General features: G+C 39.1%; 1 protein-coding gene across 2 annotated transcripts in view; it reads right to left on the bottom strand.

Annotated features, from left to right (window-relative positions):
* The window catches only part of HECW2 (HECT, C2 and WW domain containing E3 ubiquitin protein ligase 2), a 356,852-nt gene that overhangs the window by 217,045 nt on the left and 114,089 nt on the right, over positions 1-25,718 (bottom strand). For both annotated transcript variants that reach the window (XM_055345429.1, XM_055345430.1), the window contains one exon: positions 3,518-3,843. In XM_055345429.1, the coding sequence (XP_055201404.1) occupies positions 3,518-3,809 (292 nt within the window). In that variant the 5' untranslated portion in view covers positions 3,810-3,843. The remainder of the gene's footprint in view (positions 1-3,517; positions 3,844-25,718) is intronic.

Raw genomic sequence — 25,718 nt, forward strand, 5'->3', positions numbered from 1 at the left:
GTGCAGAGAAACACTACCGAGGCCTTCCAGAGAGTAGCTGTTACAGGGCTGAGAGTGCACTGAAGCTCCTCGAGATCCAGCGGTGCTAGAGAAAACTGGAGTTAGGACCCAGCCCCAGAGAAGAGACACCTGGTCAACATTCTAGGCATCCAGCTCAGAAACCAGAAATGCTACTACTTAAAAAGAAATATAAAGACCAACAAGACCTACTATAGAGCTAGCCCTAAACCAACCTCTAATAAAATTCGTGGGGAGACCAAAAAATAGAGGCTGGATCCCATCAAGTTAGAACTGCTGGGGAACCACACTGGGCTTCCACAGATCCATCCTCACAAAGCAGAAAATTATATCTAGCAAGTTCAAAGAAATAAATCTTCAGACTAGGAGAAAAATTAATATTAAAATAAAAATTTTTCTACACAACTCAGGATTTCTACAACTTAAAATTCTCAATTGCCAGTGTAAATTCAATAACTGCTAGATATGCAAAGAAGCAAGAAAATGGGAACCATGGTCAAGAGAAAAACTGACAGTAAAAACTGCCCGTATATTGGATGTAGCAGAGAACTTAAAGCAGATACATTGAGATACATTGAATTGAATTCAAAAAACTGAATGAAAATGTGGTTTGAATGAGTTAATAACATACAGGGAATTTTATGAGAAAAATAAAATCTACAAAAAAGGGAAAGAAATGCAAATTCTACAAATGTAAAGTCAAACAACTGGAATTTTAAAATCCACTGGATGGGACTGACAACAAAATGAAGATGAAAAAACAAGTTAGTGAGATACCTCCTCACACCAGTGAGAATGGCTAAAATTAATAAATCAGGAAACAATAAATGCTGGAGAGGATGTGGAGAAAGGGGAACCCTCTTGGACTGTTGGTGGGAATGTGAACCGGTGCAGCCACTATGGAAAACTATGTGGAGGTTCCTCAAAAAGTTAAAAATAAACCTGCCCTACGACCCAGCAATTGCACTGTTGGGGATTTACCCCAAAGATACTGATGTAGTGAAATGACGCGATCCCTGAGCCCCAATGTTCAAGGCAGCAATGTCCACAATATCCAAACTGTGGAAGGAGTCACGATGTCCTTTGACAGATGAATGGATAAAGAAGATGTGGTCTAGGTATACAGTGGACTATTCCTCAGCCATCAGAAAGGATGAATACCCACCATTTGCTTCGATGTGGATGGAACTGGAGGGGGTTATGTTGAGTGAAATAAGTCAATCGGAGAAGGATGATCATCATATGGTTACACTCATACGGGGAATATAAGAAATAGTGAAAGGGATTATAAAGGAAAGGAGGGAAACTGAGTGGGGAAAAATTAGAGAGGGAGACAAACCATGAGAGACTCCTAACTCTTAGAAACAAAGGGTTGTGGAAGGGGAGGTGGGTGAGGGGATGGGGTGACTGGGTGACGGGCACTGAGGAGGGCACTTGATGGGATGAGCACTGAGTGTTATACTATATGTTGGCAAATTGAATTTAAAAAAAACAATTTTTAAATTTTAAAAAATAAAAAAATGACTAGTGAACTTGATGATAGGTAAATACAAAAAAAACTCATATCAAGATGAAAAGAAAATAGTCTTGTGAAATCTAAAAAATTAAAGTTATATCAAAACCAAATGAATCACTCCCAAAGTCCCAACAAAACTTTAAGAATTTTCTGTGAATATAATAGATTTCAGAGATAAAAATACGATTTTTAAATCCTATCTTCCCCATTTTGAATATATATTTAAACACATCTGGGTAAAAATGCTGAACCATGAAGAGTTCCCCCCCCCTTTTTTTGTTGTCATAAGAGGAAACAGAAAAATTAAAATTCTTGAAATTGTTTTTGGCCATTTTAGATTTGTTATCTAGTAATGATTAATAAAGAATTACATTAGTAAAAACAAACCAATTTTTAGTCAACATAAAATTATTTGTTGCTGAAAAACATACATTTTAGCAGGTTTAACATTTTGATAAACTGTCAGCAAGGACATTGCTTTGCCTTGAATCAAGTTTGTCAATAGTAGCATTAACAGATTGTTGTAGGAGGTGATCTTGTGCATTACAGGATATTTAGCGGCACCCCTGGTTTCCCATTCCCTACCCAACTCTGCCAACCAAAAAGGTCTCCAGACATTAACCAAATGTCCCATAGGGTAGGTATGGGACCTGCCAAAAACAAATAGGTCTTTTGCCCCTAATTTACTCCAAAAAACAAACAAACAAGAAAAAACAAAGATGCCTGGCTTGAAATCTACAGTGAAAGCAACCATGTCTATTAAAATACTTGATGTTGGGGAAAAAAAAAAAAAAAACTTCATGTTGGGCAGCCCGGGTGGCTCAGAGGTTTAGCGCCACCTTCAGCCCAGGACGTGATCCCGGAGACCTGGGATCGAGTCCCATGTCAGGTCCCTGCATGGAGCCTGCTTCTCTCTCTGCCTGTGTCTCTGCCTCTCTCTCTCTGTGTGTGTCTTTCATGAATAAATAAATAAATAAATAATCTTTAAGAAAAAATTAAATAAATAAAATAAAATACTTGATGTTAAATTTTGAAAGGAATTCCCCCCATTGAGTGAAAAACTTCCCCAACTCTGAGGAATATTAGAGTTTTACTGTCAGGTTTAATTTGGATTTTCTTAAAGTCTGGTTAGTAGGGTTTGGATTTTTGCTTTCAATGGAGCAAATTTTCTATTTTCTGGCATGTGCCATTCATCATTTGTTCACCTATGAATAACAGGTGCAAATTAGCTAAACACAGCTGGAACATTTTTATTAAAACAAATAGCAATCTATTCCTAAGTCACTTATTAGGAAAATATGACACCTTCTTCACCTAACTGATCAAGGACACATCAGGAATTCTGAAATAAAAAGATACCAAAGACTGCAAGTTGTTCTCCACGAAATTCAATCTTTAACATGAGAGACTCCTAACTCTGGGAAACGAGCAAGGGGTGGTAGAAAGGGAGGTGGGTGGGAGTGACAGGGTGACGGGCACTGAGGGGGGCACTTGATGCGATGAGCACTGGGTGTTATTCTATATGTTGGCAAATTGAACACCAATAAAAAATCAACTAAAAAAAAAGAAATTCAATCTTTAGAAACTACGGGACATTTTTTCACATCAGTTATCTAAAGCTAGACATCTTTTTCATCAGTTTAAAACTACAGGTAAAAGTTAACATCCAACTCGTCCCGAAATGAGACTATTGATCAAGGGCGATGCGAAGCTTTAAGGAGAAAATATCACAAAATCTGCAGGTCTTAGCATTTAATCTAGAAATATAACCACAAAATTCATCACCACAAAGATATTTATTAGTGTTAATTCTCTCCCTTCTAAAGGGGGGGGGAGTCCCCAGAATCTTGCTGGACTTATTTGTGTGTGTGTGTGTGCGTGTGCGCGTGTGTGTTTTCCCCAGGAAAAAAAAATACAAAATAGCACAACGTCAGAGTAACACTGTGCTCTAAGGCACATGCAAGTGCACTTCCCGTCACTCACCTATGTGGTACAGTCCAATCCAATCACTGGGGTCCACCTCCTCTTTAATGTCCCAGAAGATAATGAAGTTCTGGGCTTGCCCCAGCGTGTACTCGTACATGCTGGCGGTCAAGCTGGAGCGGCTCTCAGAGGTCACCAGGTCCGTGTCACTGTTCGCCCTCGGGAGGGTCATGTTCTCCGGCATAGAGCTCTGGGCCGCGAGGCTCTGGAGGTTCTCGGGGCTCAGCGTGTACCGCATCTGGGGGTTCCGGCGCCGCACGAACAGCAGGTGCTCCCGGGCGGAGCTGGCCATCCCGGCTGCCCCTGGAGGTTAGCTTCCCACGAGGCTGCAAGACACACACGGGCCCAGGCATCAGCATCCCTGCGCAGGGAATGGGGTGCAAGCTTTCCAGCCGTGAAGCACCCCCAGCGCTCACCAACGCTCCACCACGCAATGAGCCTCTGCTGTCACAATAAAAACCATTAGTCCACTGTCAACGGAGGAGGCCAGAAGCGGCCTCTACAGACCGGGGTCAGGTAATGGCAAGGCCTACACCCCGGGGACCCTCGAGCTCGCTGGACGCTGGAGCGTCCTCCTGGCAGTCAAGGCGAAGAGGGCCCCCCTACGAGCCCTTCTGGGTCCATCCTTTCCCAGACACCCCACCTTCTGGAATGGTCCCTTTTCTTTTAGCACCCCCCCCCACACACACACACACATATTTATTTCCTGTTGAAATTTAATTTCAGGGGCACCTGGGTGGCTCAATCAGTTCAGAGTCTGCCTTCAGCTCAGGTCATGATCGGGGGTCCTGGGTTTGAACCCACATTGGACTCCCTGCTCAGTGGGGAGTCTGCTTCTCCCTCTCCTACCTGCTGCTCTCCTGCTTGTGCTCTCTCTCTCTAATAAATAAATAAAATCTTTAAAAAATGGAATCAAATTTTAAAAGAGCAAGACAGAAGATTTTGCCGCAGTTGAGCACAGGTTAACTTGCTCAATTTCCTTCTCACAGAATATAACCCATTAGAGTCTTTCTCAGGAACTTGCTCAAATGTCACCTCCTCTCTTAAATACGGTGGCCATTGTCTTTAAAATTGCAACGCCCAGCCTTCCCCATGCCTCCTCTCTCCCTGTGTTTTTCTCCAACAGCAATTATTATGATCTGTTATTGGGTTATTGGGTCCCTCTCCCAACAAGAATGTAAGCTTGGGAAAAGGACAGTCTCAGTAAATGGTGCCAGGAAAACTGGAACAAAAGAATGAAACTGGACTCTTCTCTTAACACAATACACAAAACCCCCCAAACTTAAAACAGATTGTAGATCTGAACAAAAACCCTGAAGCCATAAAACTCCAAGAAGAAAACACTGGCGGCGGTAGACAACTTGACTTCAGTCTTGACAATAATTTTTTGGATCTGACACCAAAAGCAGAGGCAACAAAAGCAAAAATAAACAGGTACGTCTACATCACACTAAAACACCTCTGAACAGCAAAAGAAACAAACCATCGACCTTGAAGCTATCCTGTCTCTAAAAGCAAGAACAGTGGCCCCCTGGTGCTTGCTTATAGCAAGGGAGGAGATTAAGTAGAGAAAGGGTGGAGGTGATCAGTACATCTCACTAACAAACATTCACACAGCACCTCCTCTGTTAAGTGATTTACAAATACAGATAGGCTATTTGTAAGACGAGTAGATAAATCAGGAGTTGTACATGCTTAAACCTCATCCTGTCTCAACTGGTGCCTCTCCTCAGTGGAGGTGACTTTAAAGTACTATGCATGATGGTTGTTAAGGATTAGAAAAATCAGAAGTGAAAGTGTTTAGTAGAAAGAAACTACTGCTATTTTAATAATAATGTACTCAGTGAATTAATTAATGTGCTATTTAGTTGGGGTGGCTCCAAGGACTGGAAGTCAGTTAACAGAAGTCAAATGCTAACGGCTACCTCTACACATGAACCATCACTGTGGGGGCACCTGGGTGGCTCAGTGGTTGAGCGTCTGTCTTTGGCTCAGCTCATGATCCCGGGGTCCTGGGATCGAGTCCCGCATCAGCCTCCTCACAGGGAGCCTGCTTCTCCCTCTGCCTATGTCTCTGTCTCTCTCTCTATGTCTCTCATGAATAAATAAATAAAATCTTAAAAAAAAATCACTGTGATTTCTGCCTTGTGCTAGATGACCCTGTAATTAGGAAAGAAGGAGAAAGCAGTCCATCCTTCCCCTGCCCCACTATTCGACATGACTCCTGGCTACCAGAAGCCAGAAATCAGCTACATGAGGATGCACAGCCCTTCGAGTTATAGCTTCGGAACTCAACAACGTCTCTAAAATAATTGTTTCTACATTAAAGAAATTAATTCCAATTTCCAAACAATCCTCTTGGGAAAGAACTCGTAAAGCCAAGCACCAACAAGCCAGTAACTACACATAGTGAAAGGCGAGAGTAAACAGAGAAGAAATTACAAGAACCTTGGGCACAGAATAGGAAGCAAGTCAGTTGAAACCTCACTTAAGAGTGATGAAGAGGGAGCCATTCCAGGGTCTTGAGCAGAAGAGTCAAAATATGAAATATAAGTATGAGAAATGTCATCTGAGAGCCTCGGCAGGGCTGCTTGTAGGAGGAGGGAAACAGAGGTGGGGAAACCAGTCAGAAGCAGGGTAGTTAAGGCATCTGGCACTTGGTGCTGCGAAATGGATTTTAGTAACACAGAAAGGAAATATATCAATTAGGAATATTTCAAAGAAGGAGCCCAAGGAATTGGCAACAGAATAGCAACAAGGGAGGAAAGTGGACAAAAATTGGGACTAAATTCTGGGTTTTCCATCTAAGTGACAACAAATTCCCAGAAACATTGATGGGGCTGAGCAAATCAATACCATCTCGGGTGGGTCTGAAGTAAATGCAATAAATCCAAGTAACTATGTCTCAAAGACTCTTGGGAGGGTGGGCCGAGTTGCGGGTATTATGAGGCCAAAGAGAAAACAAATACTCAAATGCAAGTTTCTGCTTAACACTAGCCTTATTATTTATTAATTAGAATCAACTATGCCAATTCATCTTAAAAAAATTTATTAGTTTGGGGTTTAAGACCTCATTCAGGAGATGCCTGGGTGGCTCCATTAGGTTAAGCGGGTCAACTCTTGCTTTTGGCTCAGGTTGTGATCTCAGGGTTGTGAGATCAGGAGCTGCGACAGGCAATATTCTCACATGGGAAAATTAGCTAGTGAAATGACAGAGGGTGGCTGCTTTACATTTTCCCCTATTGAAATCTAAGAATTCTTCATGTGTTTCTCCGTCTCCATTCTTATATCTTCTGCAAGAAGACAAATTTTCTTCAGAAAATGATCCATGCTCTTCTGAAAAGCTTCAGAAGATAAAGCTCATGGTAAAGGGAACTGATTAGTAGCCACCATATTTATTAACCAGAAAGCTGGTCCTTTCAAGCCCCTTAGACAATCCCTCCCACCTGCTGCCTCTGCTGCAGCACCAGGTCCCATTCCCAAAGGGCACAGTGCAATGTAGCACTCCTTAAAACCCCTCCCCCCCCCGCTTCTATTTATGATTAGGTCTGCACTATGCTGCTCTCCCAGATAACAGACATCTGCTTAAACAACAACTAAAAACAAAATCACTTCTCTTCCAGAGGTCAAGAAACACGCAGTGACCAAGCAAATTGCAAAACACCTTAGTACACCACTTTATTTCCGAAAGCAGCAGATTTTGTGTAGAAGATACAGACAGCAGCAGACAACAGGTACATCAAGCAAGTGTTTCTATTTAAAATATTTTTGCTCAAGAATCTGAATGTGAATGTCAATTTACTAAATCTCACCCGAAGGGCAATTATTGACAACATTCCTGGTCAAAAGATTTTTTACAAACTAGAAATACACCCTAGGATTTTAACTTCCTAGACTGGACACTGATAAACAAAACCAATAATAATAACTAACATCCTGTTTAACCCTTCAAATCCCAAAAAAATAATCACACAAACATACACACACATGCACACACACACCTGCTCAACTATACCATGCTTCAAACGCCATGTGTGTGTTTTACTATTTAAATGAGGAAAAACACTACGTCAAGAGACACTAAAGAACACATAATCTGCCTGCAATAAGCAGAGGTATGAGAAACCTCAGAGACCCTCAGCGACCCCTCAGACCCGCAAGGTCAGTTGACAAGAGATGAAGAAAGCCGTCACCAAATTCTCAACTAAAGATCCTTCCCCAGTAGATTTCCATCATATCTGCTGCTAAGAGAAAGCGATTTTAAGTTTTCACTCAGTGTTTATCATGCATAATCATAACCCCAATGCTCAGCTTCCTCAGCAAGAGTATTCTAGTAAAAGGACTAATACCAGAAATCCCTGCTATACAACCTGCCAGTGAATGCTCCTGACACAGGGCATTTTATAGAGAGCCTGAGGTGACTGCAGCTGCCACTCACTTCCCCTTCTTGGGTGCATTAGTATCAGAAATACAATTAACGGGCAGCCCGGGTGGCTCAGCAGTTTAGCGCCACCTTCAGCCCAGGGCATGATCCTGGAGACCCAGGATCGAGTCCTACTTCGGGCTCCCTGCATGGAGCCTGCTTCTCCCTCTGTGTCTCTGCCTCTCTGTGTCTCTTATGAATAAATACATAAAATCTTTAAAAAAATACAATTAACCCTCCAGGCTGCTGTTCTTTAGGAAAAGCCTCTTTATCTTGTACTTTTATCAAATAATATGTTAGGATCCACAACATATGAATAGTCCACTTGTTAGTTGGGGAAAAAAATGTACACAAATGGGAAGACAGAATTTTAAGTTCCAAAAGCTTTTAATAATAGACTGCAGTCCAACAGTGCTTTCAAGATGTTGTTTTAGCCTTTAATCACTGAATATGCAACTAGATAAATAAATAAGAGAAAATAATTCATTCTTTTTAGTTCTTTAAATTCAATAAGGTTTTGGGGCACCTGGGTGGCTCACTGGTTGAGCACTGCCTTCAGCTCAGGTCATGATCCTGGAGACCCGGGATGGAGTCCCACATCGGGCTCCCTGCATGGAGCCTGCTTCTCCCTCGGCCTGTGTCTCTGCCTCTCTCTGTGTCTCTTATGAATAAATAAAATCTTCAAAATTCATTCATTAAGGTTTTTAATTCAATTATCAAACTTTTCTTTGCAGGTGTGAATAGATAATTCCCAAAAGAAAAAATGTTAAATAATTAATACTATATGCCATAAACAAATTTTTAAAAATGATATATAATTTTTTATCCATTAAAATGTCAACTTTGAAAAATAACAGTACTCAGAAGTGAAGGTACAGGGAGACACACAGTCGCATGCTGCTGAGAGGGGAGTTTCACATAGCCTGCTGGCACCCTGGGAGAAAAAAGACATCTAGACCAAAACTGAAGGAGCTTCAAGGAAAAAAGAAAGGAAAGAAAGAACGACAGAAAGAAAGATGAAGGAAGGAAGGAAGGAAGGAAGGAAGGAAGGAAGGAAGGAAGGAAGGAAGGAAGGGAAGGAAGGAAGAAAAGAAGAAAAGAAAAGAAAAGAAAAGAAAAGAAAAGAAAAGAAAAGAAAAGAAAAGAAAAGAAAAGAAAAGAAAAGAAAAGAAAGGTTGTTAGGAGAAGAGGAAATGAATGTTGGACCAAAATAAAGGAGAAAAAAAAAAACTAACAAAATATCAGTACCCAAATGACAGACCCTTATATATATAATGAGAGAAGAAAATAGAATAGGAAAGCAAGTATGGGAAGAATAGAGGCAAGAAATTTATTCATTTACCCCAAAAGTTAAAGTTGTAATGAGTCCCTTACTGGAATGATATTCATTGGCATAGATATCAAGTTTTTAAAACACTGATCTATGTTTCTAAGATATATTAAATTAAGAATAGTAAAACTTTAAGAATCATTTTTAAACATTATGCCAGATTAGAAAAACTGGAACCAAACTTCATGTATTTTCAATACGTTTTTTTGAAATTCCAACTTGCTTTCCAGTAAAACACAAATGAGGTTCCATGGTCTACCCAACTATTTCCTAAAAAAACAAAAACTCTTTGCTTTTACATCAAGCACTGTTGGGGATTTGCTTGTCTGTTGATAAATATCGATAGCTTGTGTAGGGGAGGTAGAATCGATTCATTTTAAAGTCATCTCTTTTGAAATATACTAAACTTTCACTCCCTGAATATCCCTAGGGCAAAAGATGGCTCTTTCTTTTTTTTCTTTTGCATGGAACACATCCCAAAACATTATCTTTACTAAAGCTGTGGATAATTACCAATTGTTGGTAAATGGAATTCAGACATTAAAAATTCTGCATTCCTTTGTGGTAGTTGGAACACATTCGCCTGGGAAAGTCTTCCCTGCAAGGCCAACCACAAAACCCAAGCTCCTAGTTACTGACTGTCAAAAGCTGCTAAGAAGAGACAACCAACTGTATTTCAATACAATTGTTTATTCCATAAAACACCCAGAGGTCTTAACTATAAACACCAGTAATAGCTACATGCACTCTATACCCCACGGAAGACATTTTTTTAAGCCTCACTGCTTCTCTTTCTCTCCATTCCCCCTGCCACAGCAGAACTAAGCCAAGTTCACGTCAGATCCTGTCTAGACGGTCACTTCTCAGCTGGCCTCCCTGACTCCCATGTTTTCTCCCAACCCATCCTCTGTCTCACCCAGTGCAGCACCTCTTTGGGGACACTACTCCTGGTCAAGTAGTAACGTAATAAAAGGGCCGGGGTGAGAGCAAGTCTAGGCAGGGGGAGCAGGGCAGGCCTCTCACAGGCAGGGACTCTGAAGCCCATTAAGCTGAAATCTGAAGTCAGGTCTTTGCAAAGTCCAGGTGACAGGTGACGATGGCATGACTTTGAATGCTGGCACGGCTCTGGGGTCAGGGTGGAGAAAGGAGGAGGGAATTCTGAGTGGATCTCCTTACACTTCCTGAAAGGACCACATTAAACACTTCCATATGGGACGTGCTCCATGCAAGCTTATCTATGCCTGAAGTGCTTACTTAGCATGCTCAGCGTGGCCAGGCCATGCCCTCCACCTACAGCACGGCCCGAAGGCCACTCTCTTCCTGAAGAACACCCAGCCCAAGGCAACCCTCCTACCCCTGAATCCCAGGGGCCTTTTTACATCATTCTTAACCCCTACGCTTCACAGTGCCTCACAGTCTAACTGGGAAGATTCGTGTCTGCCCTTGTCAGACTATAAACTCTCTGAGGACAATTACGGTTTCTCTTGCATGTTGCATCCTTCACTAAGTACTGTGTGCTCGGTTAACATTTTTCAAGTAAATAAATGGATGGTGTTAACTGCCAGTAATGAGAAAAGAAGAATTTGAAAGGACCAGATCAACAGCAGGAGCACATGTTGACTTTTCTTCAGAATTTAGCCAGCCATTCAAGAAAGATTTATCAAGTCAGGAGCCTACTTTATGCTGAAATGTGTAAGATGAGGGCCTTGCGATAGTATGGAAAGAAATCAAAACCGACCTACATGAAGGAAATTGAAAGCAATTGCCTTCTATGCTGTATGGAGTTAAGTGCATAAGTCAGTAAGAATTCGCTGCAGAGAATGATCAGCACGGACTGCAAGTGTTTAAAAGAAGCCTAATGAGAAAAATTGAGCTGGACTTTGAAAGATATGAAGAGGCCAGGGAAACATGGCATGAATTCTAAGCCAAAGAAAGAATCCAATTTTAAAAAGGGAAGATAGGAATGAGCTTTCAATAGCTTCTCTCAGATCCAAACCCCTAACATCTGTCCTCTGAATAAATAATCACCTCCTTCGTTGCTCCTACCCTTGAGCTCTTGCTGCCTATTCTCAAAACAGCAACCAGAATTATTTTTTTAATGGAAGTCAGATCATTTGCTTTCTACTCAAAACCCTCTAGAGGTCCCCATTTCACTTAGAATAAAAACCAAAACCCATAGAATGGTCTACAAGGCCCACAAGATCTGGTCCCTGGTCCCCTCTGACTTGGTCTACCACTGTGGCCACCCATGTTCATACCATCCCAGTCCCACTGCAGCTCCGAGAAGGCATCAGCCATACTCTGCCACAGGGCCTTTGCATCTGCTGTTTCCTTTGCCAAAGAAGCTCTTCTTTTTCAATATCTACATGGCTCACTTTGCTACCCCTTCCCATGTTTACCAAATGCCACCCTCTCAGTAGGACTTTCCCTGACCACTGTATTACAATTCCAACTGCCTCAACACTACCCTTTCCCTGCTATATTTTTTCTCCATAGCACTTCCACATTCTAGTATCCAGTATAAATAATTAGTGTCTCTCTAGAGTCTAGTATCTCTCCTCACTAGAAGGTATGCTTCATGGAGAGTCGGAAATGACAGACAGACATCATCTCTAAGTAGGCAAATGAATTTAGATGTTTTTTTCAGCAGAGCACCAAGAACAGTGCCCATTCAATTCAATAATCAGTTGTCGTTTTTAACTTTACAGGTGATTTGCTACCACAGTAAGATTTCTAGTGGATGCCATTTCACTGGCACCATGCAATGGCTGTGGGCGGAAGCTGCAAACATACAGGTTAGATTTCAAAGTCTGAGATTACCAACTGGTATTTACCATTATTACCAAGTTAACAAAAGGCACCTCTGAATAGAAAAGGGGAAAAGGTATGGAATAGACAATAAGTAATCATCATGTTAGAGAGGGGAGTCACAAGTAAGTCATAAACACGGAGTGCTAAACTGACCGGATTTTTCGCACAAGCAATCTCCAACGCCTACTATGTGTGAAACACTGTTCTAGCTCCAAAGAACCACAGATCAAATAGATTCCATTCTCCAGGAAATTAGAGTCTTATGACTAGAAAAAGAATGAGGTGCCCCGGTGGCTCGGTCACGTAAGCATCGGACTCTTGGTTTCCGCTCAGGCATGATCTCAGGTTCCTGAGATTGAGCTTCTCTAATTCCCTCTGTCCCTCCCCCTGCTCGTGTCCTTTCCCTCCCCCTCTCTCACTCATAAATAAATACATCTTTTTTTAAGAAGACTAGAAAAAGAATGAATTTTAAAATAAATCGCCCAATTTCTAAGATTTCTAAGATTCCCAGTCGCTTGGAGAATCATCTGGAAGAACCGAAAAATTAAATGAACACCAACGTGCAGCATGTGGGTAAGGAAACAGTTCTCTTTGGTATCATGATCCTGCCTACTGACATCAATTTTAATCTCAATTCAAGTATTAGGATAAGAAATGTTTGAAACCTTTCCCAAAAGAACTATCTGTATTTTCACAGTACTATCGTTTCCAAATTCTTTTGACAAAAAAAAAGAGATCTTTGGTGCCTAGGTATTCATTATCCAGCTCCAGTCTATTAAGCAGCTGAGGAAGAAAGCAAAACATATCACAAAACAGTGAACTGAAGATTTTGTACGTTATTCCCCATTCAACCACTCCTTCCTTGCAATGACTGAGCTGCTCCCTGCCATTCACATCTGTCAATCATTCATTGAACCTCAGGTGTTTCGAGAATAAAATGCAAAGAGAAACTGCATGAACTCGTAAAAGATTCAGGAATTCATACAAGTCAATGAAAGAGATTTTGAATAACTTCTTGAATCACTCGCAAAACCAGTGATTAATGGGGGCCTGGCAAAGTTAGAATAGTTGACAAGAGAAGGAGGAAGAAAATTAAAAGCAATTTGAATGTCACAGGCTGCGGTAAGGTCGATAGAGCCCTGCCACAATTTTTTGCAATAAGACTTTCAAGACTTATAAGAAAGACAAATATTACATTGTGCAATCATACAATTGTCTTGAAAAAGTTAACTCTTCTCAACTCTTGAAAAACTTCGACACCTTCATCTGTTCTTTCTTCCAATAGTTATGCCATATTTGTGATTATAATCTAAATTTTGTTGTATGTAAGACAAACTGATACACATAATTTGAGCTTCTCCTTGTCCAGACTTAACTCCTTCCCCCCTTATTCACTATAAAACTTGGCTTCCCACTGGGTACAGATTCACTTTAAAAGGCCTGCTTTTCTGGTATCTCCCATACATCCTCAGCCCCCACCTTCAGCCTCATGTTATCTCCATAGTTGCCCTATGATGAAGCAATTGATTCTAGATTTGATTTCCAGATGAGAGCACCAAGCGAGTGGATGACACAGTTGAGAGCCACATTCAGGTGTCCTAAAGGCCTGCTTCTCTGCCCGTATATCACAGCTTCTTGTGTTTCCTACACCTAGGCCATGTCATATAGTACCTAGGGTTACCCACCAAATTGGGGAGTGGGGAGATAAAATCATCTATTTACAGGGTTTAAAGCCAGTGCCCTACATGCAGGTGCCAAGTAGTGTCCCACTACCAAAGCAGAGCTCCTGAGTTCACCTGAACGGCCTTGCTTTCTTCCTCAGTCTCCGGTTCTCTTATTTGGCCCACGTACTATAAACTCTGCAGGCATAGAAAGTCATTATTTATTTATTTGTTATGAGCCACAGATGTATTATAAGTCAACTTTATAAGCCCATAACACTTTTCAGAAGTAGCAACTTCCCTCCCTTAAGGCAGTCTCCATGGGCTCTGACAACTTTGTCATACGCAGGTGTAACAGAGGTTGGAAAGAGCGGCTTTGCCAAGAGGAGCCCTTCCAGAGTTAGACTCATTAAGGTCCCAATCCTTTGCCTTTCTCTTCTCACGCATCCATTTTTTTTTTAAAGGAAAATGAATGCATACTTACAGGGCTCCTTGTACAAGCACGTGAATGTCTGTACTCAGAAATCCTAAGGTAAGCTGCAAAATGAAGCTCTGCCTCCCATATCAACTCCCACATCAACACTCAATTCCACATCATGGGAGGTATACTAAAGACAGTGCTGACCTCTTGGCCTGAAGATAAGGAAGGAGGAAATTAGTGATGTCAAGTACGATGCCTGCCTAAAGTACTAGCTTCTTCCCATCCAGAAGCCCTGGTTCATACAACTAACCATCAGAGTTCCCTAATGGCTCTCCAGATGGCTTCAGAACCACAAGTTTTAAGTCCTGACACAAAGCAATTTAGTCTTTTCTTGCTCTTTCCCACTAGTCTCACCAGATGTCCAGTGTAGTAGCAGAGACACAGTAATTACTGAAAGTAGAACAAATGAGGACATAAGGATGAAGCAGGGTTTGAAGTCTCAAGGAATGACTTCTAGAAAATAATTCTTACAAAAGAATGATAGAACTATTTTGATTAGGTTATGCATCAGATAAAGTTATATGACTACAAGTAAAATTACCAATTTCTCTCTAAAGATGTTGAAAAAATTTCATTTGTTTCAATGAGTCAAACGAGTTCAACTTATTAAATTTACGGAAATCGGCTTCCTGCCCCCAAATTCAATAAACAAGAAGTAGCATTTTAGTTAATAGGTTAAAATCTATTCAAAGAAAGAAATTCATTCCGTTTATAAATGAAATTAAATACTTCTTTTGCTTAGAATGCTGCACTATTAAATTCAGAAAGATAACCATGGTCTTAAATACTTGTTTCAAACAAATTAAATCTAATTAAAATGAAAACCAAATATTGGTTGTAATTGGGGAACTGTCTCAAAAAGCTATGCACTTATCCATTACCTCATCAATGCAATTTTTTGAAGTCTATTTATTTATTTAAGTAATCTCTACACACAACGTGGGGCTAAACTCATTATCCTGAGAACAAGGGCTCCATTTTTGATGACTGAGCCATCCAGGATCAATTATTTTTTTTTAAAGAAGGATTCCAGGGGATCCCTGGGTGGCTCAGTGGTTCGGCACCTGCCTTTGTCCCAGGGGGTGATCCTGGAGCCCCGGGATCGAGTCGTGTGTCGGGCTCCTGGCATGGAGCCTGCTTCTCCCTCCTCCTGTGTCTTTGCCTCTCTCTCTCTCTCTCTCTCTCTCTATCATAAACAAACAAACAAACAAACAAATAAACAAATAAATCTTTAAAAAAAAATAAAGAAGGATCCCAGGGTAAACTAAAAACCCACTCTTTGTAATAGTAAGACCTTCTGTCCTGATACATGAATAACGGGGATAAGGAAGAGATTCTGAATCCTAAGTACTAGCACTCATCCCCTCCTTTTTTCCATAAGGAGTAAATTGTTCCCATATGTGCCTTCTGGAGCTATGAGTACTTCGATGGTCAGCCCGGCAGAGAACCAGAGAGATAGCTATAGACGACTCCAGTCTCAATCCAGATTGCCTAAAACAAGGCCTACCCCGGGACTCTCCTGACACTCCTCTCTTTTTGGTTAGGCAAGTTGAGTCGGTTTCTGTCACAGACTTAAAGAATCCTAGGTAATACACTGTCCTGTTATTTTGTGTACAAAATCTACATGATAGGTGAAGCTGGGAAGCAAAATTGAAAACTCCAAAGAATGTGAGTTGCCCTAAAAATACTCTGGTGTTAGCCAGAGAGGGTCAAGGGAAGAGAGATAAGAAAAAGACTAGAGGGTGAGGAGGGTAAGGGCAGGGGGGGATTAGGAAGTCATAGATCAAAATATACAAACATCCAGGTATAAGATGAACAAGTCCTGGGGACCTAATGGTGATTATATTTAATAATACTGTATTATATACTTAAAAGTTGCTAAGGGAGTAGATCTTAAAAGCTCTCACCACAAAAAAGAAATGGTCATTATGTGATGTAATAGAGGTGTTAACTAAAGCTACAGTGGCAATCATTTCACAATATATGTCTATCAAATCACCATGTTTTACACCTAAAACTTATATAATGTTATATGTCAGTTATATCTCAAAAAGGTTGGGGGTGAAGAAAAGACCTAAGGAAAAACATTGTAGAGATTAGGTATGGAAAGTATTTTTTTTTTTCTGGGAGATTAGTAAGAGGAAGATGGAAAAAGCAGCTACCAGGAATATGACAAGCAAGAAAATGTGTTAAACTACCATTTTGTAGACCTCAACCCAAATCTACTAATTCTAACCTATCTATGGGGTGGGGCCCATACATCAGATTTTTAACATACTCCCCAGTTAATGTTGTTAAATGCTGAAATCTGAGAACTGCTAACATAAGAAATTACCAGTTAATATCCCTATATAGTCCCACATTAGACCCAATAACTTAGATACTAGCTTCCCAAGTACATCTAAGTTTATTAAGCTACATTTTAAAAGAATCGAAAATCAACTGAGAGATTTCAGTCTTTATAAAATTTCTTCAATTCTATTTTCTATAAAATCTAGGCTGACATAATTATTTAAACTTATTAAAAACTTTAATAACACAAGACTTTATTTATCACCATCCTTATTTTAAAAAAATTGCATGACATGTTAGCATATGACACTCACGAAGTTGAAAAGAAGCAAGCCAAAAAAACAAGGGGAAGTAAGCCAGGGGTAAAGTTTATACCCAGAATTCACATCATTCAGCACTGCTCAGGTACTAGAAATAGGCCATTATTTTGTCTCTGAACTTTCTAGCATCCCCATCCCTACCAAAGAGTTACAAGAACACAAGACAGGCCACGTATCCATAATATAAATAAGAATGTTTTTCTGGTGATGAAAGGAGAGTTGTCTATTAGTCTTCATGACATATTAAGTATTATTCTTACAGCTACATCAGGTACAATAGTGTTGTCGTATCACCATTCTCATTAATATCATTGGCTTAACACAAATAGCCCCAAGTCAGGCACATTCACACATAGCTCCACAATGGCCTACAATATGCTATCCACTACAAGAGCTATGAGCCACATGTGGCTACTGAGCAACTGAAATGTGGCTGGTCCAAGGTAAGATATGCTGTAGGTATAAAATACCAGATTTTAAAGACTTAGTACCTCCAAAGAAAAGCAAAATATCTCAGTAACACATTTATAATCATTACATATTGAAATGATAGTGTTTCAGGTATATTGAGTTAAATAAAATAGGTTTTCTGTTTATGTTTAGTTAAATTTTGCTTAGTTAACAAACAGTGCAATATCGGGTTTCTGGAATAGAATTCAATGATTCGACACTTACATACAACACCCAATGCCCATCACCCATTCACCCTATTGCCCACCCATTAACCCTCAGTTTGTTCTCTAACACTAGGAGTCTCCTACAGTTTGTTTCCTTCTCTCCTTTCTCATCTTCCCATATGTTCATCTGTTTTGTTTCCTAGATTCCACATATAAGTGAAATCATATGGCATTTGTCTTTCTCTGACTTACTTCACTTAGCATGATACACCCTAGCTCCTCCATCTACATAATTATGTCAAGATTTCCTTCTTTTTGATGGCTGAGTAATATTCGTGTGTGTGTGTGTGTGTGTGTGTGTGTGTACACCACATCTTTTTTTTTTTTATAGTTACTATGTCATACTTTAATATTCTCTTTCTTACTGGAACATACGATAATGGCATCTTAAAATCAGTGTTTAGATTCTATGAGGGATGCTGGTTTTCCATTATTTGGAGGGCATTTTTTCTCTTCCTTAATTCATTCTCAGACATGTTTTTCAGCCATTATTTGAGATGACATCAGCATATTCTTACCAGGGAATTGATTTTGTATCCTGCTACTTGACTGAATTTATCAGTTCTAATTGATTTCTGGTGGAGTCTTTCAGGTTTGATATATAGAGTATCATGTAATCTGCAAATAGTGAGAGTTTGACTTCTTCCTCATATGTCTCGTTGCCTTTTAGTTCTTTTTGTTGTCTGATGGTGGTAGCTAGGCCGACCAGTACCAGGGTTGAATGAAGGTAGTGAGAATGGACATCCTTGTCTTGTTGATCTTAGTGAGAAAGAGGTCTATTTTTCCCCAGGAAGTCACCATATCTTCTTTATCCATTCATCAGTCCATGCACATTTGGGTTCTCTCCATAGTTCGGCCATTGTTGATAATGCTGCTGTAAACATCAGTGTGCATGTATCCCTTTGAAACTGTATTTTTGTATCCTTTGTGTAAATACCTATAAGTGCAATTGCTGGATCATCTGGTAGTTCTATTTTTAACTTCTTGAGGAACCTCCATACTATTTTCCAGAGTGGCTAAATAAAATAGATTTCAAATTACTTTCACCTGTTTTTTTTACCATTCCCAAGGTGGCTCCTAAAGACATTAATATGAGTGGCTCACATGTTGCTACTGGAATAGTGCTGGTCTAGTACCTACAATCTAACTCAACTCAAGGGTAAAATTTAGACTTAAATTTTAGAGCTTAGAGAAATAACTGGACTCATATTTTTTAAGCAATTTTTGGTGAAACTAATTTCTTATAAATGAGTTTTCCATAAGAATTTGGCAATGGAGAGGCATCTAAGTGGCTCAGAGGTTGAGCATCTGCCTTCAGTTCAGGGTGTGATCACAGGGTCTTGGGATCGAGTCCCACATTGGGTTTCCCACAGGGAGCCTGCTCCAACCTCTGCTACGTCTCTGCCTCTCTCTCTGTGTTTCTCATGAATAAACAAAAAAAAATATTTTAAAAAATTTGGCAATAGAAAAAAAAAATTTGGCAATAGAAAATTTAAAATAATGCCCACGAATTAAAAATCTGACCTTGATGACACAAGTGACTAAGGACAAAGCCTCTGGGAAGGGTCTCATTCCTTCATAAACATAAAGGAAGGTGACCGGTGTGTGTGCCTACAAAAAGGCCACTCCTCTCCTGCATGGAGGTTGGTGGAGGGATAATTTCTGGGCAAGATCTTCCCTAGAAAACAATTCTGGGCCTTGTTCATGCATAACCAAATGAGTGACTAACCCCAAAGCCCTAAGGAGAAAACATGTGCCCCATAAACAGCCTGATATATTATCAGAGCAGGGCTTATCAGCGGGTCGCTGTCCAATGAGATAATCCTATGATTTCAGCAAATCAATTCCCAGACTGTGCCCCATCCACAAGAACCAATGAAAATTTATGATGAAATTGTGGCCTCCAATGAAAACTATCTTATTTTCTAGTAAATTTGCTTTTAATCGTAATTAGTTACATTTTAGTAATATGTTTAGGGAACTCAGCAAGACCTTTATATGTATTTACTCTGTCTTCAAAAACCATGAAAGTAAAATAATCCACTCACACAGGAGAGAAGGGGGTAGGCTCTAATCTTTAAAAAAAAAAAAAAAACAGACTTTTATGAATTGAAAGCATCTCATCACTGAGGATTGGAGATTCCCTGCAAAAGACTAGTTATAACCCTTCTTTTACATCACAGAAGTCTAGGGTCTCTCACTGAAGTGATGCTAAAATTTGTCAGGCAATTAATTCTAAAGAGGACATTGAAAAAAATCCAACCAACTAAATTAGTCTTAAGCACATGTGTTCAAAATTTAAATAAAAAATAAACTGTCCCAAGTGCTCTAATACCAACCAAATCCAAACCCAGGGTAGGGGTGTGTAATGAAGCACAAGCTTTGGTAGGTTTTCACATCAAACCAAGATTTAAGAAGAAAGAAACATTCTAATCAAGATCTGCATATATGATCATGAAAGAAAAATTTGCACTGACAAAAGATTCCTGATTATTAACGACATTTGTTGATTTTAAGTGCAGCTTTAAAATATCATCTGTTTTAGGGATCCCTGGGTGGCGCAGCGGTTTAGCACCTGCCTTTGGCCCAGGGCGCGATCCTGGAGACCCGGGATTGAATCCCACGTCGGGCTCCCGATGCATGGAGCCTGCTTCTCCCTCTGCCTATGTCTCTGCCTCTCTCTCTCTCTCTCTCTCTCTTTCTCTGTGGGACTATCATAAATAAATAAAAATTTTAAAAAAAGAAAATATCATCTGTTTTAATGTTCAATGATAGCTTACGTTTGGTTATTCTGAGTTCTATTTTGATGTAAATTATGTTATGAAAAAATCAAGTTTAAATCAGGAAGCTCAAGCCAACTAGGGTGGGATCTGCAGTTTAGAGCACTTGCAAAGCTCATGAGCCCCACCTAATGACAGCACACCCAGAGCTCTGGAGCAGTTTTGGTGTAGGGAATAAAACAACTGGAAGTTGAAACTTCAAAAACAGAATTGTGACATGGCTCACATTCAGAAAGCATGAAACCAGGGATCAAACTTGCCAACCTAATTTTATCACAAGAAAAGAGTTGAAAGAATAAGAAAAATAAATACTTTTTAGGGCTCTTTTCCCAACTATAAAAATAATATATGCCCATCATAGAATTTCAAAAAAGATGAGAAAAGATAAAGAAGGAGGTAAATATCATCCACAACGCCATCGCTCAGAGTGGCTCGCCTACTGCATTATGGTCTATAAACATATGCATCACTATTTAAATGTATAGATAAGATGAGATCATACTATAGAGCACAAACTTTTGTAACCTGCTCTTTTTCACACAAAATATAATGTGGGCATTATTATTTATAAACATAATACTACACTATCCTTTTAAATAGTCATATGACATTCCATTGTATGATATAGCATAATATAAACAATGCTCTCCACGTGGTCATATAACTATTGCTGTAAATCACGTTCTAAACACATTCTCATACCTTCATTATTGCACATTTGCCTGCTTATTTCCTTAGGATAAATTTTTAGAAGTGGAACTGCCCCATCATAAGGTCTTGACAAGTGTCACCAGAATGCCTTGCAGAAAGAAGTTACAGTGAACATTCCTAATACCTGCAATATACAGGAGCTAGCTACTTCATTCTTGATACCTTCACCAACACTGGATGTTATCAATCTTTGGAGGCAGGTTACTCGCTAAGAAAACAGGTTCTAAAACTAGAATTCTACAGCTAGGCTCAAATCCCAGCTCTGCTTTGGACTAGCTCTTGGGAAACTTACCCAACATTTCTACAGATTTCTGTAAAACAGAGATTGAACCATTATACCTACCTCAGAGGTTATTTTTAAGGATTAAATGAGCTGCTACAACACCTGATACACAGTAAGTACTCAATAAAAATCTGCTCTTACGACATTAGATAGTGCCCATCTGAGAGGTAAAAACAAATCTCATTTTTGTTTAAATTGCATTTAACTGACTCTTACTGGGATTAAACATAGGTCCTCTTATTTAATTTTTATAAACTATTTTCATTTCTTGGCCTTTTTTTAAGTAGTCAACCACAGCATTTACAATTAATGATGATTTCTGTATCTTCTTGATTTATTTTTCCAGGACAACTGCATTGGTTAGAATTTCTAGAACAAAGTTGAATAAAATTAGTGGTCACAAAGATCTCTATCTCATTCATAACTTTACAGTAACAGGAGCTTTTTAAAGTATTTTAAAATTCAAAATTATAAAATGTCATGGCAACTTTTTCTATACATTTTCTTATAAAGTAGCTTTAAATATAAATTCTGTGTGGTTTCTAAATTGTGGCATTCTTTTGGAGAAAAAGTCTTCTTTGACATTTTTAATTAAAATGATTTTATTAACTAAATTTACACACACCTTCAGTAAAGATCATAGTATTTAACACTAAGAACATGAAGTATAAAATTAAAATTATTATATTGCTTAATTTGTGAAGCAAAAGAAATTTGAAAGACAATAATGTAGTTTTTTGTCCAATGATTCAAAATCAGTTATTCCTGCTAAAGAAATATATCTGATAAATAAGAGAGAAATTTTAACCCACCATCTGCAGCCAAAAATATATAGCCCTTTAATTTTAAACAGCTACAATCTGATCTAGTATTTTTACTCCTTGTGTTTTCGTCCAAAGACAGCATATAAATTTCAGAAGAATGATTCCATTTCTCACAATTCACCCTCCCTTACTCCCACACTCTTAAAAGAAGCCTGAATTATTTCTAGATTCAAAAACCTTCAGTACATTTGAAGGCCCTAGCTGCTAATCCCCAAAATGAGGTATACTCAAGTCATACAACAGGCTAGCTTCTTTTTTAAAAATTAAACTAAAGAAAAGACACTGTGCTAAAACTCTACAATATTTCAACTATTCTGGAAGATCTTTCCCAAGTCTTAAGAAACATAAAAGCTTGCTTGTTGACTGCCTGAGGTCTATACACCTAGAGACAAAATTATAAAGCAGAATAATAACATATTTACCTAGCACTTAAAATGGGCTAGACCCTATGCTGTGAGCTTGTACTACACACATTATCTCCTATCACCAATCTACCTTCCCCCAACAAGGAAAATATTGCTACCCCACTGGCTGGCTGCACAGTCTTCCAAAAGCACCCTATAAACAGATTGCAAATGGTTCTTTGCGAGTCATTACTGACCAGCTGTTCTCTAAAGAAAGGCGACAGAAATTTTAGGGCTACAGGCACTATAGACATACTTTGAGCTAAGGCTGGTAAAAGACTGATCACTTGAGATCATGACAATCAGCAAATAAGAATAACCATATCCCAGCATGTAGGACAAGGTAAAAATGACACTTAAGTATGACCAGATGGCCTTCTTATTTGCCCTCCTGGGACATTTTCCTTGAATAAGAGTAAACATGGCTAAGAAACTCTGGATTTACTTTTTCAAAGAATGTAAAATAAGAGTAGTTTGCCAGGCAAAACACACTAATTCAATAAAACTAGCCCTTGGAGCAGTTATAACACTTTTCAATTAAAAATGCTTCAATTTTAAATAACCTAATTTTCCTGACTCTTTAATATACCAATACATCTAATATATGTATGGACTATTCACTTGGAAGAGCCAAATGACTCCTAAATAATAAGTTTATTGATTATATGTATCTATTCCCATTATTTATATTCCTATAACAAGCTCCAAGTAAAGAAGAAATACTCACATGAAGCCTAAGAAATAAAAATCATCTGGAAGATGACTGATAGTGTCTAATGCATTGACACCGTCTGGAATCAAGAAATGAAATTCTAAAGGTTGAGCAGCTTCCATGTTTGGTAAGACACTAGATACAACACATCAGCCTCTATCCTGATTTCATAAAGCTTTGATAATGTCAATTTCCAAGTGTGACATTGCTTCATTTTTGCACAGTTTTACAACTAAAAAGGCTCCCAGAGTGATTCTACTTGAATTCTTTAATTTTGGAATGATAACAGCAATTTTCTTTTCTTTTTTTTAGAGAGAGAACGCATGCATGGGGAGGAGGGGCAGAGGGAGAGAGTGAGAGAGAATCTTAAGCAGGCTCCATGCTCAGCACGGAGCCCAGCCCAGGTGAGAATGTGTGATTTGGCACTGCTAGATGCTATAGCAAATGATACAAGCTCCAGAGCAAAAGCTATGAAACCAGATGATAAAGATGACAAGAACGTAAACACATTGACCCAATAACCATTAGCCAGATTACTAAGCAGTAGGTATTCATTAAGCATTGATTTTATGTCCAGAACCATGTCAGGCACTGTAGAACTTAAAGAAAAACGTTCATGTTCCCTAGAAGTTTACAGTCCCAGTTGGGGAGCCACATTGTAAAAACAACAAGCAACATGGGACTACAAAAATTAAATGTTAAATTATGCATATAAGTGATAGGGGAATTATGGTTAATTGGAAATGATATGCAAAATAAATTAGCATAAGGAAAGAATGGAATTAGAAAGACAAGATATTTCCATAGACTTTGGATTCTACTCAACCCACCATATTTTTCTTCAGTGCAAATTCCATTATATGACTCAAGTGACAACGACATTTTTGGATCCATTAATAGTGTTTTCCAGATGGCCAATTCCTGGTTTTGCTTTAATCAGGTCTTAGCTGAATAGAATCTTAAAACTTAAAATAATCACTGCTTCCCAGAAATATAACCAAAACAGGCTCCTTTTTTTATTAATAGGTCTTCCATTAAGGCCATTTACTTATACAGCAGATGGTTTTAGGTTTTTTAGTAAATGATAAACTCATGAGTCTCTGAAGCAGCCCCTAACCACCACCACCACCAGCACCATCACCACCAAACAAACAAAAACACAAAAAAACAAAAACACTGAAGAAAATGAAACGATCTTTCATCATGCTTAACAATTCCAAGTATTACTGGACATAAATCAGGTCAAAACAACTGCACTCTTTCATTTCAATATTAGTAATGCATAATCTAAGGAGACCCAGTGGCAAGCAAATGGCATGACTAGAAAATAAAGTGTCAGAGAAAGTCTAAAGGGAGTAGCCCACATCAATACACAAACAGGTGAGAGCTCCAGATGAAGGAACCCAGCTCTCAACTGCTCATCGTCCCCTGTTCCAAGGAGACTTCCAAATAAGAGAGATGCCCCCCACTCATACCAGCAGTGAAGGAAATTGCAAATTCTCCCATTCTCCAATGGTACTAATTCCAGGGCTTCTGAGTCCCGCTAGAAGTTGGTTGCTAAGTAGCAATTAGTCATGGGGATATGTAATAACCCAATTCTGTCTTCACTCGTGATCACCAGTGATAACACCAATGGGTTATCACTGTGGGTGTAGAAGGGGTGTCTCACCTTTTTTCATGAGATTAACATGAAAGAAAAGCAGCAGTAATTACTGTAACAGATGTTGGTTCTATCGATGATAATTGTTAACATGAGTTACTGAGAGATGAATTCCCTAAAAAATAAAAGAGATGCCTTATTGCCTCCAATGTTCGGGTATAGATTGAAACAGATCCAAAGGAGATTCATCACACAGGTCAGACTGCACATCACCACCACCCCACACACCACCACTATCACTCCGGGGGAAAGAAAATGCAACTACCAAGTGGGGATTTTAATAGAAATGAAAGTTCAAAACTATGGGGCTGTGCTTCTCCAGAATGGTGTTAGTCTGCATTACGATTATAATGCAGGAGTAATTACAGAGAGACAGCTAATATTTTTATCAGTGTTCTAAACTTGATCATATAATATTTTATATTATAAAGTGACACCATTTCCAAGGTGATTTGAGTCAGGTCCTTTTATTTTACTTTTAAATCCATATCCAAGATTTTTGGGGACTCTCTTTTACCAACACTTTTGAAAAGAATTACTATAAAATTGCAACCCACTTTGGGGGCGCTTATCATCTCTATTGCTTCCAATTTCATTTTGGATATTTCAACAAGAACATTAAGAAAATGGCACCCAAGAAAGCATATGTTGCCACATTATCACCAGATGTTATTGCCTTCTCTAGTTCCCATTTAGGGGCTTTAAACATTCCTCAGAATTCCCATCTGAAAAATTGCATATGTTATATAGGAAAGAAAAAATTTAATGTGGATGCAGGGCAAAATAGTATTGGTGGGAGTTAGAATTACAACCTAAGTATCGTCAGTGTTTT

This window comes from Nyctereutes procyonoides, unplaced genomic scaffold, assembly GCF_905146905.1.
Source record: "Nyctereutes procyonoides isolate TBG_1078 unplaced genomic scaffold, NYPRO_anot_genome, whole genome shotgun sequence".
NCBI classification, from domain to species: Eukaryota; Metazoa; Chordata; class Mammalia; order Carnivora; family Canidae; genus Nyctereutes; species Nyctereutes procyonoides.